Raw genomic sequence first — 17,708 nt, 5'->3', positions numbered from 1 at the left:
CCTTTATACAGCCTCCTGCCAATGTGTGGCCGTCTAGACAGCCTCCTGCCAATGTCTGACCCTTTATTCAGCCTCCTGCCAATGTCCGACCCCTTAGACAGCTTCCTGTCAATGTCCGACCCTTTATACAGCCTCCTGCCAATGTCTGACCCTTTATACAGCCTCCTGCCAATGTCTGACCCTTTATACAGCCTCCTGCCAATGTCCGACCCCTTAGACAGCTTCCTGCCAATGTCTGACCCTTTATACAGCCTCCTGCCAATGTCTGACCCTTTATACAGCCTCCTGCCAATGTCCGACCCCTTAGACAGCTTCCTGCCAATGTCCGACCCTTTATACAGCCTCCTGCCAATGTCCGACCCTTTATACAGCCTCCTGCCAATGTCCGACCCTTTATACAGCCTCCTGCCAATGTCCGACCCTTTATACAGCCTCCTGCCAATGTCCGACCCTTTATACAGCCTCCTGCCAATGTCCGACCCTTTATACAGCCTCCTGCCAATGTCTGACCCTTTATACAGCCTCCTGCCAATGTCTGACCCTTTATATAGCCTCCTGCCAATGTCTGACCCTTTATATAGCCTCCTGCCAATGTCTGACCCTTTATATAGCCTCCTGCCAATGTGTGGCCCTTTATACAGCCTCCTGCCAATGTCTGACCCTTTATATAGCCTCCTGCCAATGTCTGACCCTTTATACAGCCTCCTGCCAATGTGTGGCCGTTTAGATCGCATCAGTTAAACATCGAACTCTTTTGGTTATTTTTTTTTTTAGTCAACGTCAAACTTATGTAGAGAGATGTATTGTATTTGTTTGTCCTTCATAAGGGTTGTTGTTGACAGTAATCATTAGGTTACCCTGCCTTGATCCAGCTTCTGTAGGGCTGACAGGGGACATCAAATTCACATGGTTATGGTCACTTATAATGATTAGAATGAATATTAAAGGGACAGGCTGCCTTAAAGAATGAATTTTAAAACGGCGGAGATTCTAACAATAAAACAACCTTGATATAACAACAGTATATAAACTCTCCTCACCCCTGTATAGTTACTGAGAGTAAACGTGTGTCAGCACAAACAATGATAAATCCTTGACGTCCCTGTCCTTGTATGGAGGGTATACAGTATCTAGGGTAATCGATAATGAGAAGCGATGATAAGACGCCGCCATGAGTCATGATACTAGTCTGTAAAAATAAATTAAAAACTTTGGATGGAAAGACGAGTCCTATTTCCTGTACAATTCTTGGAATGACCCATTGTGGCTCATTTACTAAGGGCTCCGCGGCCGCACTTTTGTCGGGTTTCCCGACTTTTTCCGTTTTGCGCCTTATTCCGCCGGAAATGGGGGGGCGTGGCCGACGGAAAACCCAACGGATTTGGAAAAACTGCAGAATTTATAAAAACTAAGTGTGTCGCAAAATCAAGCACTCACATACACTGAGAAGAACCAGGTGAACCCTGCCGGACCTCGGCGCAGCAGCGACACCTGGTGGACATCGGACGCACGACCATAGGGAATCGCCGGAGGACCCGAATTCTCGTCGGAGAAAGCGCCGCTGGATCACGACAGGACCGGGTGAGTAAATTTGCCCCATTGTATACTATTGTTCCCAGTAGTCAGCCTCCAGGGAAAAGTTTTTATTCCCTGTCTTAAGGATAGACCCTCAATATCAGATTGGTGGAGATCTGGCAACTGGCACCCCCAGTAGATCAACCCCAGTAGATCAATGGTGAACAGAAGCAGAGCGCTCCGTGTGGCAGAAACAAGTCACTGCAGCTGAGGTCTCATTCCAATAAAATGCAAATTGATCTTCAGTATTCTGGTCTGAACACTACACAGAGAATGGAGCTGTCTTCTTCCCGTTGAATCAGTTGTGCTTTTTGTGCAGTTCAGTCCTATCCTAGTGAATGTGAAATGGTGATTCTGCTAACCCCACTGAGCTGGCCATACACATTTCGGACAACCATCTAATTTTTATGATATCCGTAGCACTTCTGCCTTGCAGCGCTGGGGTCCTGGGTTCTAATCCCACCCAGGTCAACATCTGCAAATAGTTTGTATGTTCTCTCCGTGTTTGCATGGATTTCCTCCTGGTCCTCTAGTTTCCTCCCACACTCCAAAAAATACATAAATACATACTGTAGGTTGTTTAGATTGTGAGCCCCATTGGAGACAGGGACTGATTTGGCAAGCTTTGTGCAGCGCTGCGTAATCTGTGTGCGCTATATAAATGAAGAATTATTATTATTATCCTTGACTGGTGGTCGGAGGAGGAAAATAAGTCACTGATCCATATGCGAGAGGTCTTGGTCTAAGATGTCTGACAGTCCCTTTTTGCATTTAGAACACGTGCATGCTCAGCTTGGCAGGGTTTTCATGTGTTTTGGGGAAGGGTTGGCGGAGATAGCTGTTTAAGATATATGGACGGCTAAATATTGTCATGCCAAATATTGCTATGTGCATTCCAAGTCAGGGTTATATACAAGTCTATGTGGACCCTTAGGCAAAGTCCCACAGGGACCAAGAGGGGGAAGGAGACTGCTTCAATCTAGAGTTTGCTTCCAGCAATGATGCACATGCTACAATTAATGGCCTCTCCAACCACTTAATACCATAATGAGGAAAGTTGATAAGAGTGTTGTATAGTCTTTGCCATCACCCTGCTTTGCATTAATTGTATCTTCTTTCTGTCTTGCAGGTAAGTGAGCAGCATGGCAGTGTACAGTATAGTGCTATAAGGTAGGATGAATACATGCATCACTTATGCTGTAGTCCTAGACTTGTAATGGACACAGGGGCGATAGGGAAGGTAAAATCTCATGTTTACTCAGAACTTCCTAACCAATGCCAGTTACTGTATACACACCTGGCTGACCCTGACATGATAGGCTTCCATATTGATTAAAGATGACTTCTCACCAATTTGGAAATCTACCATCAACATCCATCATGACAAACCAGGGACAGACACTGTGACTGTGGTAATCTTCCTCCTTCCTTCTAAAATCAACTTTTAATATGATGCTAATGAGCCGGAAGAGCTATGGAGGACATTACCAGAGCTTCTCAGGGCTGTAGCTTCACAGGCTGTTACACTGTTTCATCCCCCCTTCTGCTCACACAGTACATCACCCCTCCCTCTGCCTGATGTAATCCCACTACAAGAGAAGACAGTTCAGCACAGTGTAACAGTCTGTGAAGCCCTTGAGAATCATTATTAATTTTAAAAGTTGATTTTAGAAGGATAACAAGTATATGAAGTCACAGTCACAGTGCCTGGTTTATCATGATGGATTTTGATGTTAGATTTCCTTTAAGGTGGCAGTGGAGGTATAGTTTTCCTTATTTGCATCTTCCTTATCGATGATATTGGTGCTGTAGTAACAAAATGTGATGTGATGTAATATCTGGTATAGAGATGGTTAAACCCTCACCCCAGTAGTCAGCGGAGATATAAAATAAGAATAGCCGATGTGTTAAAATAAACTTGATGGTTTGCTTAAAATGATGCAAAATTTCATGATTTATGTCCTATGATGGGGTGACTGTAACTTCTATGAGGTCTCCAAATGAGGGGACCAATTTATGGCTGAGCTCAGTGGAACAGTGTGTGAGGACAATATCCAAGGATCCAGTTTTAAGTAAGAAAATGGAGTCATAAAAATGGAACCAGGATGGACATTACTGCTCTGTCAGGGGTCAGGTTGGGGCGTGATTGTTAACTTTGCTATGGGGTATCCCATGATGTCAGTTCACCCCTGTGTATACCCTCTGGGGAATAACTATGATGTCCCCATTGTCCCATTCTGTGTAGTCACATGGTGTGTAGTATGTACAGGTAGTCCCCGGGTTACGTACAAGATAGGGTCTGGAGGTTTGTTCTTAAGTTGAATTTGTATGTAAGTCGAAACTGTATATTTTATAATTGTAGTTCCAGACAAATTATTTTCTTGCCCCAGTGACAATTGGAGTTTCAAAATTTTTTGCTGTAATGGGACCAAGGATTATCAATAAAGCTTCATTACAGACACCTTACAGCTGATCATTGCAGTCTGGGACTATTATAAAGCATCCAGAGACTTCACCAGAGGTCACAGTGGGCAGAGGGGTCCGTCTGTAACTATGGGTTGTCTGTAAGTCGGGTGTCCTTAAGTAGGGGACCGCCTGTATTGGGTTTTTACAAACTGTTTTTATTGCAGAAGCTTAAAACTTGCAGATAACCTTGGATTCCCATTACAGCAAATTCATGTTATTGTTTGTATTATCAAACATTATACATTTTCCCAATATACTTTCTGTATTAATTCCTCACAGTTTTCTAGATCTCTGCTTGCTGTCATTCTATTCAAAGCTTCTATGTTACTACCAGTGGACATAAATCTGACCATGGTCACACAGGTGCACGGCTCGTTATATCACACAGCTCTGATCACTCTCTATGATATAACGAGCTGTGCACCTGTGTGACCATGGTCAGATTTCTATCCACTCGTGGTAAACATGGAAGCTTCCTATAGCAGGACAGCAAGCAGAGATCTAGAAAACCGTGAGGAATTGATACAGAAAGTATATTGGAAAATTGTAGAACTTTTTGTCATAAAAACATTAAAATTAATTTACTGAAATGGGAACATTCCTTTAATGAGTCTAATAACCTCAGTATAGCCGTGAGTCACAGCATGGCCTCATAGATGTCTCAGCCTTTCAGGAAATCTATGGGGGAGATCTATCAAAAATGTCTAAAGGTAAAACTGTTCTAGTTGCCCATGGAAACCAATCAGAGCTCAGCTTTCATTTTCCCACAGCTGTTTATAAAATGAAATCCAAACTCCGATTGGTTTCCATGGGCAACTAGCACAGTTTTACCTCAGACACTTCGGATAAATCTCCCCCTATTACTGCAGGCCAAGGAAATGTGTTACAGACAAAAATACAGCACTTCTGCTCCAGGACACCTTTCTATTCTTCTAGATTTTTTTTGGGTCAGTACAGATGTTTTTCAGTGTCATAAAAAAAGAACGTCTGCAAGAAAAAAAACATGCCCTTAAAGGGTACCTGGTGCCTCATTTCTACATATTTTATTAACCTGGTGGAGCTGAGAAAGGGAAGTTATAAAAATGCTATGTTATTTTAAGAAATGTCACCCAGAATCTCCAGAAAAAATAATCAGCATCATATCCACTATATGCTGCGGAGCTTAGCAGTACTGTCTGTGACTCTGTGCTACTATGTGGGGGCACATGCTGACCATGCCCGTGTCTCTGGTTATATAACAATCAGCGTATAAGGAAAATATTCAGGCCCCTTTAAAATTTTCACTCATTGTTTCATTGCATCCAATTGGTAAGATCAAGTACTTTTTTTTTTGCTCATTAATGTACATTCTGCCCCATCTGGACCAAAAAAAATAGAAATGTAGATATTTTTACTAATTTATTAAACAAGAAAAACTTAAATATCACATGGTCATAAGTATTCACACCCTTTGCTGTGACACTCATATTTAACTGAAATGCTGTCCATTTCCTCCTGAACCTCCTTGATCCTCCTAGTTAAACTGACTGGATATGATCAGGAAATGCACACACCTGTCTATATAAGACCTCACAGCTCACAGTGCATGTCAGAGCACATGAGAATCGTGAGGTCTAAAGAACTGCCAAAGAAGCACAGAATTGTGAAAAGGCACAGATCTGATCAAGGTTACAAAATCATTTCTGCAGCACTCAAGGTTCCTAAGAGCACGGTGGCCTCCATAATTCTTAAATGGAAAAAGTTTGGGATGAGCACAACTCTTCCTCAACCTAGGCATCCAGCCAAACTAAGCTTTGGTGAGAGTCAACTATCACTGGAGCCTCCACCAGTCGGGGCTTAATGGCAGAGTCTGCCAACGGAAGCCTTTGCTCAGTGACATATGAAAGCTGCATATAGTTTGGAAAAATAAACATGAAGGACTCCCAGACTGAGAAATAAGATTCTCTGGTCTGATGAGACAAAGATTGAACTTTTTGTTTTTAATTCTAAGGGGTGGAGAAAACCAAGCCCTGCTCATCACCTGATAAATACAATCCCAGCAGTGACACATGGTAGTGGCAGCATCAGGCTATGGGGGCAGGAACAGGACCACTAGTAATTGAAGGAAAGATGAATGCGCCAAGTACAGAGGAATCCTGGATGAAAACCTCTCCCAGATGCTCTGGACCTCAGACTGGGCCGAGGATTCACCTTCCAACAAGACAGTGGGGCACATTTACTAAGGTCCTTGCGCCAGTTTTCTTTCGGATTTTGCAAGTTCTTTTCGGTGCAAACTGCTTGTACAGGCATTTAAGAAGTGTCCGCGCCACATTTGTGTCACACGCAACCATTTTGTGGTACAAATTTCTGCACTGAAGGGGGAGTTCTGGTGCTCAGTCAGACCGTGCACCTGATTCAACATGCAAAGTCAGACAGAAGTGTGTTGCATGCCCCATATTAAAGGTACCCCCCCCCAAAAAAAAAAAAAAAAAAAGTTGGTGCACTCTGTCGGAGCAGTGCTGGGGGTGCAAGATTCATGAAGAACGTGCATCACAAATTGTGAATCTGGCGCCTCTGCACTAAACCCAACTGAGCATCCCTGGAGAGACTTGAAAAATCCAACCTGATGGAACCGGAGAGGATCTGCAAGGAAGAGGCAGAGAATCCCTAAATCCAGGTGTGAAAAACTTGTTCCCAAGACGACTCCTGGCTGTACTAGCTGCTTCTACTCAATACTGAGCAAAGGACCTGAATACTTATGACCATGTGATATTTCTGTTTTTCCTGCCTAATAAATTAGCAAAAATATGTACATTTCAGGATGGCGGCAGAGTGTACATTAATGAGTTAAAAAATCACTTTTTTTATATTACCAATTGGCTGCAATGAAACAGAGTGAAAATTCTAAAGGGGTCTAAATGTTGTACCCACTATGGGGCAGATTTACTTACCCGGTCCTGTCGCGATCCAGCGGTGCGTTCTCCGACGAGGATTTGGGTCTTTCGGCGAATCACTAAGTTCGTGCGCCCGATGTCCACTAGGTGTCGCTGCTGTGTCTAGGTTCGGCGGAGTTCACTTGGTTCTTCTCGGTGCATGTGAGTGCTTGATTTTGCGACACACTTCGTTTTTTAAATTCCGTGTTTTTTTCCGAATCCGTCAGGTTTTCCGTCGGCCACGGCCTCCGATTTCTGACGCGTGAAAGCCGACGTGATTGCGCCAAAATCCGCTTGTGTGCGCCAAAATCCTGGCAGCGCAAAGTGGAAAAAGGCGGGAAACCCAACAAAAGTGCGGCCGCGGAGCCCTTAGTAAATGAGCCCCTATATATTCAGATTTGTGGTTGCACTTAAATGTAACTAATTAACAGCTCAAGTAGATACATTTATACAGAAATAAAATGTCATTCAGCCCTTTTAAAGAAACCACTAGGCCATGTGGCCCTGGAATAGATTAATGTGACCCCCCTGCTTTAGAGGAAATACAGGTTTCTGAAATCATCAGATAAAGCAAAACAGAACTGCAGATCTGACATCTAGTGGCTGGATAAGGAGCAGAGCAGACTGGATAACATAACTGTGCCGGGCATGAAGAGGACACAGAGGTGCACTGCATGTTACACTTGGCCCCTTCCACACTTGCGTTTTTCACACACGTTTTGTGCGCGTGCTTTTGACGTGCAGAACTTGCATTGCACTCTGACCTATTGTAATCAATGGGCTTTTTCAGACTTGCATTTTTCTTCACGCACGCGCGTTTTGTTTTACGCACATTTAAATCTCGGCATGCTCTACTTTTGCAAGTCACGCACATGAAAAAGCACCGTAAGAGTCTATGGAGACACATCAAAGACGCATTGCACTCTGAGACACCTGCAAGTGCAATGCAAGTGCTATGCGTTTTTTCATGCATCAATTGCCATAGAAATTGAGTCCTTTTCACGTGTGCGTGAAAAACGCATTAAAATTGCATTGAAAACTGAGACACTGAACAAACTCTGACTGAAAACTGATTGCACTCTGATTATATTTAATTATATGTACATATTATATGTATTATATACACTCACCGGCCACTTTAGATACAACAAGGTGCTGGAAGCTCCTCAGAGATTTTGGTCCATATTGACATGATGGCATCACACAGTTGCCGCAGATTTGTCGGCTGCACATCCATGATGCGAATCTCCCGTTCCACCACATCCCAAAGATGCTCTATTGGATTGAGATCTGGTGACTGTGGAGGCCATTTGAGTACAGTGAACTCATTGTCATGTTCAAGAAACCAGTCTGAGATGATTCCAGCTTTATGACATGGCGCATTATCCTGCTGAAAGTAGCCATCAGATGTTACAGGGTACATTGTGCTCATAAAGGGATGGACATGGTCAGCAACAATACTCAGGTAGGCTGTGGCATAGCAACGATACTCAATTGGTACCAAGGGACCCAAAGAGTGCCAAGAAAATATTCCCCACACCATGACACCACCAGCCTGAACCGTTGATACAAGGCAGGATGGATCCATGCTTTCATGTTGTTGATGCCAAATTCTGACCCTACCATCCGAATGTCGCAGCAGAAATCGAGACTCATCAGACCAGGCAACGTTTTTCCAATCTTATACTGTCCAATTTCCAATTTGCCTCAGTTTCCTGTTCTTAGCTGAAAGGAGTGGCACCCGGTGTGGTCTTCTGCTGCTGTAGCCCATCTGCCTCAAAGTTGGACGTACTGTGCGTTCAGAGATGCTCTTCTGCCTACCTTGGTTGTAACGGGTGGCGATTTGAGTCACTGTTGCCTTTCTATCAGCTCGAACCAGTCTGCCCATTCTCCTCTGACCTATGGCATCAACAAGGCATTTCCGCCCACAGAACTGGCGCTCACTGGATGTTTTTTCTTTTTCGGACCATTCTCTGTAAACCCTAGAGATGGTTGTGCGTGAAAATCCCAGTAGATCAGCAGTTTCTGAAATATTCAGACCAGCCCTTCTGGCACCAACAACCATGCCACGTTCAAAGGCACTCAAATCACCTTTCTTCCCCATACTGATGCTCGGTTTGAACTGCAGGAGATTGTCTTGACCATGTCTACATGCCTAAATGCAATGAGTTGCCGCCATGTGATTGGCTGATTAGTAATTAAGTGTTAACGAGCAGTTGGACAGGTGTACCTAATAAAGTGGCCGGTGAGCGTATATTATATGTACAATCTGAGCTCCTCTACTCTTCTCAGTCACTGATATATTGCATTGTCTGCATTACTGAGGGTTTGTCTCCATCTAGTGGAGAGATTAGCACATTGCCTCAATGGCTTTCTTCTTACAGTGAACACTAGAACTCATTTTATGTGAGTGTATCTATCTGTCTGGCTATGAAGTATTTTTCTCTATGCTACCAAAAATTCTCATTCCACTACTGCAAATTATTTTTTCTAATTACGCTATATTGCTCATTTGAATTAAAAGAAATTACGGAAAAGCAGCAACCATTGAATATTCTCTGCTTCTTTGTCCCTTTAAGAAATGAGAAGCTCAGCAGAGAAGAGAAGCCACAAGTAAATATTTTGGTATATTTTAGCAAAAATTTAGATATCAGAAAAGATATTCCAGAAAAAAATTGCATCTTGCATATGGACGTAGCAGTCTAGTAACTATTTGAGGAATGAGCCTGTGGAGCAGTTTGATGCACAGAGCTAAGAGCACAGAAGTGTGAGGACAATGCCCCATTGCATTTGTGAGGCTTCAATCAAGGATTTTGAATCATATATTAAGAGTCCTGTAACCACTAACAACATGCAAAACGGTAAGATAACATATCTCCAGGACGGCTACCTTAGGGTCCATGCACAATAACATGCGCACTGGTCAGTGGTTTAGTTTGCAGTCTGTGTGTCATTGGCGAGTACAGTAAATGAGACTGGATGCTGGGAGCCCCACCAGTTTCTGAAATGTAAAGACTGAAATACTGAGTCGTGTGCCCCGGTGGTTTTTCTGGTTTCCCTTGGGTAGATAAGGATAGAGGTAGAGAATTTATGTGAATGTGGCGGGCCCAGTACAAAACCAGCACCAGGTCCATTTGTATTTGCATCAGATGTTTTATGGGCCCAGATTTGACTGCACTTCCTGGTTCACACAGTTCAGGTTCCCAGTAATCTAATCCATGGTTAACCCCAACTTTCTGAGCAGAGCGCCTCTACTAAAGCTCCACCAGAGCTGCTTCTACCAAGGACCACACCTCCCAACTTTTTGAATGGTGAAAAAAAATCCAAAAGAAGTGGCAGCGGCTGCACAGTAGTCCTCTCATCTTCACTTGTCTTTGCTGTGTGCTGCTCTAAATCCGGAAGTTTGCACATCAAGTGCATAGGCACAAAGGTAAAGCTGCGAGCTAATGTCTCCCTGCTTCACCATTTAAAGGAAATCTACCATCAAAATCCATCATGATAAACCAGGGACACATTTAGATCCACTACTAGATCCAGGCACCGTGACTGTGGTAATCTTCTTATATTTGTTATCCATGGCCCCCATCCTTCTAAAAATAAGCTTTGGAAATTATGCTAATGAGCCACAAGGGCTCTGCATGGGACGTTACCAAAATCCCTCTATGCTCTGGCTACTCAGACTGTTACACTGTGCAGAAGCACGTTTCACTCCCCCCCTGCTCACTCAGCAGTGCACCCTCCCTCCTCTCGTTACAGCAGGGAGTTTCAGCACACAGTGGCAGGGGGCAGTGGCAGTCCTCCGGAACAGTGTAACAGCCTAAAACCAGAAACTGTAGAACTATCCTGATCAATCCGGGATAGTTAGCAGGTACGCCAAGGTTCTCTGCAACCAGAGAGGGGAGGAGTGAGGAGCGCTCATCTCTCCGTCCTCCTGCACCCGTTCATCTGCATGAGGCCCTATAGAGACAGTGGAATATGAAGGTTCGGCCATAACACTATGATACTGATTACACAGGATCTAAATTATTAGTGACAATTAGTGTCAGTCTTTTCGTCTTAAGAACCACAAGATACAGTTTTTGAAATCAAGGCTTAAGACTTCTTCACAATAATCTTAATTGTAAGGAGCTTATGTGCCTGACCTCGATGAGACCGTCTGTGTTGGCAGGTTTCTATGCAATGATTTGAAGAGAGAATACAAAGTAGTGTGAGGCGGAGAAAGCGTGGCCTGCGGCTACTCATCACAGAGACATCTCATTCCATTGTATATAGTGCCCACATTTATCAAAAACTGTGAAAACTGTACTATGTGCAGTTTGCCTGTGTGGTGTGCAGGGGGCGCCATATTCAGGATTTCTGGCGCCTGTTCTTCATGAATCTGGCGACCCCTGCACTGCTCCGACAGATTGTACCACTTTTTTTTAAATGCACTTTTAACATAGATCGTGTAACACACTTCTGTCAGACTCTGCATGATAAATGTGGCGCATGGCCCGAATGAGCCCCGGAATGGCCCTTCATGTGCAGAATTTTGTGTCGCCTCAGGTATAGTGCAGCCGCGCCAAAAATGTCGTAACATTCTTCTTAAATACACGTGCAAGCAATTTGCACATAAAAGAACTTGCAAAGTCCAACAGAAAACTGGCGCAGGGGATTTAGTAAATCTGGACCCATAAGTTCTGTCTGTCTTCTATGGAATGTATGTCTCCTGGACCTGAAACGTTATATGTCATCATACTCCCAGACTACTACGTACACACATATCTACAAAACAGTAAACCCTGGACTTAATTCTGCTGGTGGATAGTTTTTGCCATCAGTATTGCACCAGACTTGGGTTTCTCGGCCCTGCCACTAGAGGGCCCCCCCACCATCTATACAGGACATGTGCATCTAAAATGATAGTTGAGTGGGAGATTTATGAAGCCCTGGTGCAGCCGTGTATCCTGCTCCGCAGTTGAGCATGGCCCTCTCATGCCCCTCATTTAGTAAATATGTCTACTCATGTTTCAGAAATCTGCCCATTAAAGAGTTTTGAGATCAACTTATAATATTGCAGCCTTGTTGTTCAAAGGGAGTGCTTCTGGACACACAGGCTGAGTCACTCTGACCACAGCCTGGTCCTGCGTAATGACCCTCTGTTTACTTCAGAGTAGCCAATCAAAACAGTGTTCTGCCCTGCTTGGCAGGAAAGGAGCAGTATTATGGCCACATAGCAGTATAGACTCCTTTTGCAGTAGAAAAAATGATTATAAAATCTGCTGCCAGAGGGAGAAGGAGACTGTTTTTGCTGGGAGATCTCCCCCAGGAGTACAAATTGGTAGCAGCACCAAGAGAGTCAAGTATGAAGAGATCCCAGAAACACTATACAATCATTTTTTTATTAATTTGCATTTGCAAATATTTCATGAGATTATGCTTTTTACCCCATGCCCTTTTACATTGTGCAGATAATCCCCCAGCAGCTTCACCTTATTCAGAGCCCATAGGACTAACAGGAACAGACTCTCTCCAGAGAAGATAAAGATGTATTATATTTTTTATTCCAGTATACAGCAATTTTTTATCTTTATGCTCCCTGTTACCTTCCTGATCTGTGCAGTTTATGTTCAATCATAAAGCTGGAAAATACACAAGCGGCTGCAGTATATTACATTATTATACCATATGTACAAACAATCCCAAATACACTGACAGACGGATTACTCCAGCAGCAAACAGCCACTCAGGCTTAATCCCGCACAGTAGGAGGCTGCTGCGAGAGATCACAGCTCTCTATGGCTTGTCTGGGGCACAATACTGGTCGCCTGCAGCGCTATCCTCTAATATCTTATATATGGGAATAAGGGGACAGGCTACAATGTATCCAAATGCTACTCATCATACCGTAGTGTAACGACAGGCTCAATGTATAGTGTTTATATAAGTATATATATACATGTGTGTGTATCTCTATAGACAGGAGTAGACATTGGGAGGAAAACTGCTGTTTGCTGTTAATATTCTTAAAGGAAACCGGCAGGCTTCAGATGGAAATACCGAGCACCAGCTCAGGGTTATTTTTAGTGTTTTAAACCGCTGTATCGCGGTTTAAAACACTTTTTAAACTTTATAGCTGGCGCAGGGAGGTACGCGCTCGGCGCTTACCATGTGCGCGACCGTGTGCGCGGCTACATAGGAAGTGAATGAGAGCCGCGCGCATAGTAAGCGCCGAGCGTGTACCTCCCTGCGCCGGCTATAAAGTTTAAAAAGTGTTTTAAACTGCGATACAGCGGTTTAAAACACTAACAAAAATAAGCTCTGGCACCAGCTCACCCTGAGCTGGTGCCCGGTATTGCCATCTGAAACCTGCCATTTCAAGTGGTAGGTTTCCTTTAACCAAAATCCATAATCATAATAAATCTTTATATAGCGCCATCATATTCCAGAGCGCTTTACATATCATTAGGTATATACATAAAGATTAGACATTAGAATACAATTAAACTAGGAATAAAGAGTGTGTATGTATATATATATTCAAGAAAGACTACTATGGAAATCAAGAATGATAAACCAGGGACACTTAGGGCTCATTCAAATTTGCCACAAGACTTCTATGGCTCCCGTTTTGAGGTGAGCACATAGCATCTCACCGCAACGTCACCAAGTCAGGAAGAGCCATCACTTGTCTGCCTCCTCCCAGCCCTGTGCTTCCCTGGCATCTGAGCACCTGGCTGTCTGAATGCACCTTTATTCATAGATCCAAGCACTGTGCATGTGGTAATCTTCTTATATATGTTATCCATGGCCTCCTTGCTTCTAAAAATTGACCATTTAAAATATGGGGGGTGTAACTAGAGCCCCTCTGTGCTGTAGCTTCTCATGCTGTTACACTGTCTCTTCTCCCCCTGCTCCCCCAGCATAACCTCAGTGTTCCTGCACAGTGTAACAACCTGTGAAGCTACAGCATGGAGAGGCTCAGGTAACTACCTCCAAAATCCTTATGGCTCATTGGCATAATTTTAACATTTGCTTTTAGAAGGAAGGAGGCCATGGATAATAAATATAAGAAGATTACCTCAGTCACGGTGCCTGGATCTATAAGTAAATGTCCCTGGTTTGTTATACTTGATTTTGATGGTAGATTTACTTTAAAGTGAAAATACAGAGGAGGGGGATGATGCTGCAGTTTCTCTCTCTAAGGCTCAATAAGGAAGAATAGATGTGGGTGGCAAATCAAGTACAGAAAACATGAAGGATAGGAAATTTTAGGGAAGATAAAATAACATAACACAGCTCCACCGATTGGCTGCAATATTGACATGCCTTATACCCACGTGATTGCTGTAGCAAAATAACCAAAGACCATTTCGACTTTATCAGGTAAATATTGAGTCTATTATTATTTGATGTCATTTAAGTTTTTTGTTGTTGTTTTTTTTTTTAATATCAGCGTGTTTGTTCTGCCTGTAAAAAATGAAAATATTTATAATAATTAATATATAAACAGCAAATAATGATAAAAATTAATGGTGACATAATACAAGCATATACATCTCTTTCTGTCAGATAAATACACCACAGTTTTTCATTTATATAGTTTCATTTTGCATGAAAGCCGCTGCAGCTGCGCCACAATTCGATCAAATAGCTCCTGCACAATCTCCTGCTAAATAGCTGTCACAGCCGCGCAATTCCCGAAAATGTCGGGAAGTCCTACGGAAATGCAATCTGCGGACCCTTAGTAAATAAGCACCTATATGTTAGAAGGGGTTAAATAAAAACTTGTGTAGTTTTGCCAAGTGTCTTGGGCAAGTCAGTGCTGCAGCCAATTGTTGGTTCTGCTACTTTAATGGGGTAAAATCTGGTGACAAAGTTCCTTAAAGAAATTACAGAGAATTATACTTTTTTTGTTGTTTTTTTTAAAGAAACAGTGCCACTTCAGACTATTGGCGGAGTCTGGTATTGCAGCTTGCCACAAAACCGGAGCAGATTTAAAAAATATATATATATACATACCGCTAACTCCCTTTCTCCTGGATCCTAGAGTTTTCACATCTATCTATGACATAAAAAATGTATATTTTTATATTTATATTATATTTTAGATATTTTTTATAAATGATATATTTTTACTTTAATTTAAAAAAAAAAAAAGTAATTCATGTTCATGAGATTTGATGAAAAATGTGACCTCGTCCTTTGATGAGAATTGTACATAGAAGCCGGGTGATAGATTTCAGGTAGCGGATAATCCGTCGCTGTTTACATGGACTACTTTCTATTAACCCTGCGATGGTAAATACAGCCCGCCCCTGGCATATTAAACAAATTGCCACACGTGAGCGGCGCTAGAACCCAGAGCTATTTTTGTATACAGATAAACAGATTTAGCCGGACAGAGATTCCCACTTGAATAAAGAAGTGTCTGCTGTGCGCCAAGCCTGAGTGTGACAGCTCTGCAGCAGGGCAGGTGTCACTCAGCAGGAAATCCTGGTTATCCCTCCTCGTCTGTTTTCGCAAACCCTCCGTGTCTTTACCCTGGCACAGAACCCCCCCAGATGCCAAGGGGGCTCTATGGTCTTTGCACTGCACCCCCTATATGTCTGCTCCGTCACTTATCCTGATCACCATCTGGATCATATTTTCCGCGCGGCATTAACATTGCCCTTTCCATGGCCTTCCTTTGGGATTCAGCCGGAGCCCCCGGCCTTCGCCTGTCACCCAGGACAAAGATGAGATTGAGATTTCTGAAATCCTACAGGTAACTATATATAACTCTGTTGTGTCTCTTGTGCGTCTGAGCTTGTAGCGTTGAGTCTCGTCTCTTGAGTCTCATTTACATACGTATCCTTTGGCCGCTTTCACTGTAAAACTTTGTAGTTCACTTATAGTAAAAGTTGTATGAAGGCGCAGAAACTCCGACCAAAGTCGACATATGTAAATGTGTGCGTGGTAATTTCCATTCTGATTCCCATGGATTAGTGTTTCGTGAAGCGACGGGGCTTATACTCGCTGCCTGTAACGTAATACAACCTCTGCGAACCGAGCACATCTTATCTTCTACACTTAAATAACACATTAACCTAAATCTATGGTTGCAGATGGCTGTGTCGCGCTTCGTAGCTGAAGCAGGTTTTCCTTCAGGGCTAGTTTTTGGGGATGGAATGATAAGTATATACCCAGGGCCTATTTATCGCAATAGGGCAAGTGCCTATAGGACTCATTATTATATATATTATATTTTCGATATTATATAAGCACTATATGGCGGTATTGTGTGGCCTGTATACAGCAGTATTTTCTTAGTACTATATTTTGGTAAAACAAGAGGTAAATCTTTTAAACTGACCATGCTTTGCATTATAGTGTGTAAGACCCTGATGGGACATAATGTAGAATATTGATTCATTAGGTCTGATCCAATAAAGGGGTTAATTCTTATTTATTTACTGGACGCAATCTTTTAGGTATGGCCCGTCTTCCAGTTTCAGCAAGTAGTTGATTTTTTCAGGAATTGACTCAATGGCAGGGTTGGCTCCAGGATTCAGTAGGCCACTGGGCGATAGAGCCTCAGTGGGCCCCTTTGCAGTGAATTTATGTGGCGGAATTAAAAATTCATAAATTATTATTTTATATACAGCCCCCTCATAGTTTTAGTTTATACAGACTTCCTCACCAGATGCTGCCAGGGTGAAATCCGGTTGTGTGGGCCCCCCTATCAGCTCTAGGTCCGGCATTTGCAAGGGTATGCCCGGTGCTGGCGTTGGCCCTGCCCAATGACATATTCATATTCCAACAACCACAGCTGGAAAAAAAAACCTGTATAAGACCATTCCCTCTTTAAAAAAAAACTGTAAAAATACCTTCTTGAGTTTTCTCTTTTATTTTTGAGTTTCAACTTGGGCCCCCTTATCTTGAGTCTTCCTCCAAACCAGATATAATGAAGAAATCCTAAATACAATTTATCTCAATGACAAAAACATAAAACAAGAATGTATTTTTACTCGTTACTTTTTTATGGGGGAATGTTTTTTGTGCTAAAGGTACGTTGTATTTGTTTTTTCATAGCTGTTCAGTGAAAAATTAATTAAATAATTAAATATCTTCATTGAGATATCCATGTGTAAAATTATTCATTTACATACTGTGTGTGTACAGGCAGTCCCCGGGTTACGTACAAGATAGGGTCCAGAGGTTTGTTCTTAAGTTGAATTTGTATGTAAGTCGAAACTGTATATTTTATAATTGTAGATCCAGACAAAATAAAAAATTGGCCTCATTGACAATTGGAGTTTAAACATTTTTTTCTGTAATGGGACCAAGGATTATCAATAAAGCTTCATTACAGACACTTTACAACTGATTATTGCAATCTAGGACTATAGTAAAGCATCCAGAAAGGTTCACCAGAGGTCAGAAGGGTCTGTCTGTAACTATGGGTTGTCTGTAAGTCGGGTGTCCTTAAGTAGGGGACCGCCTGTATTCAGTTTGTATGTGTTGGGAGTAGACGGATGAAGAGGACAAGTATCTCCAAGGATCTTCGAGTCCTCTGCAATGTAGTTCTACTCAGGGGCGTAATTACAGTGGGAGCAGCCATAACAGCCGCTATGGGGCCCACAGTGTCATGGGGCCCTGTCATCTGAAATGGCACTAAAGAATGGAGGATGTGCACTATTATATATATTATGCTGCACAATGTACAGCATAATATGTATATATAATATTTTTCATGTGTATATGTTATATTTGTATATGGTGTGTATATACTGT

At 42.6% G+C, this 17,708-nt stretch overlaps 1 protein-coding gene across 5 annotated transcripts in view; it reads left to right on the top strand.

The window, feature by feature from the left end:
* PDE4D (phosphodiesterase 4D) overlaps positions 1-17,708 on the top strand; it is a 595,186-nt gene that overhangs the window by 350,420 nt on the left and 227,058 nt on the right. For 2 of the 5 annotated variants that reach the window (XM_072136766.1, XM_072136757.1), the window contains exon 1: positions 15,383-15,699. The exons of the other annotated variants lie outside the window; for them this stretch is intronic. In XM_072136766.1, coding sequence (XP_071992867.1) covers positions 15,611-15,699 — 89 coding nt within the window. In that variant the 5' untranslated portion in view covers positions 15,383-15,610. Of the gene's footprint in view, positions 1-15,382; positions 15,700-17,708 lie in introns of those variants that run through there. 5 annotated transcript variants of the gene reach the window in all.

This window comes from Engystomops pustulosus, chromosome 1 (genome assembly GCF_040894005.1).
Source record: "Engystomops pustulosus chromosome 1, aEngPut4.maternal, whole genome shotgun sequence".
In the NCBI taxonomy this organism is placed as follows: domain Eukaryota; kingdom Metazoa; phylum Chordata; class Amphibia; order Anura; family Leptodactylidae; genus Engystomops; species Engystomops pustulosus.
Note: the sequence above shows the minus strand (reverse complement) of the source record. Positions and strands in the feature narration are given on the sequence as shown.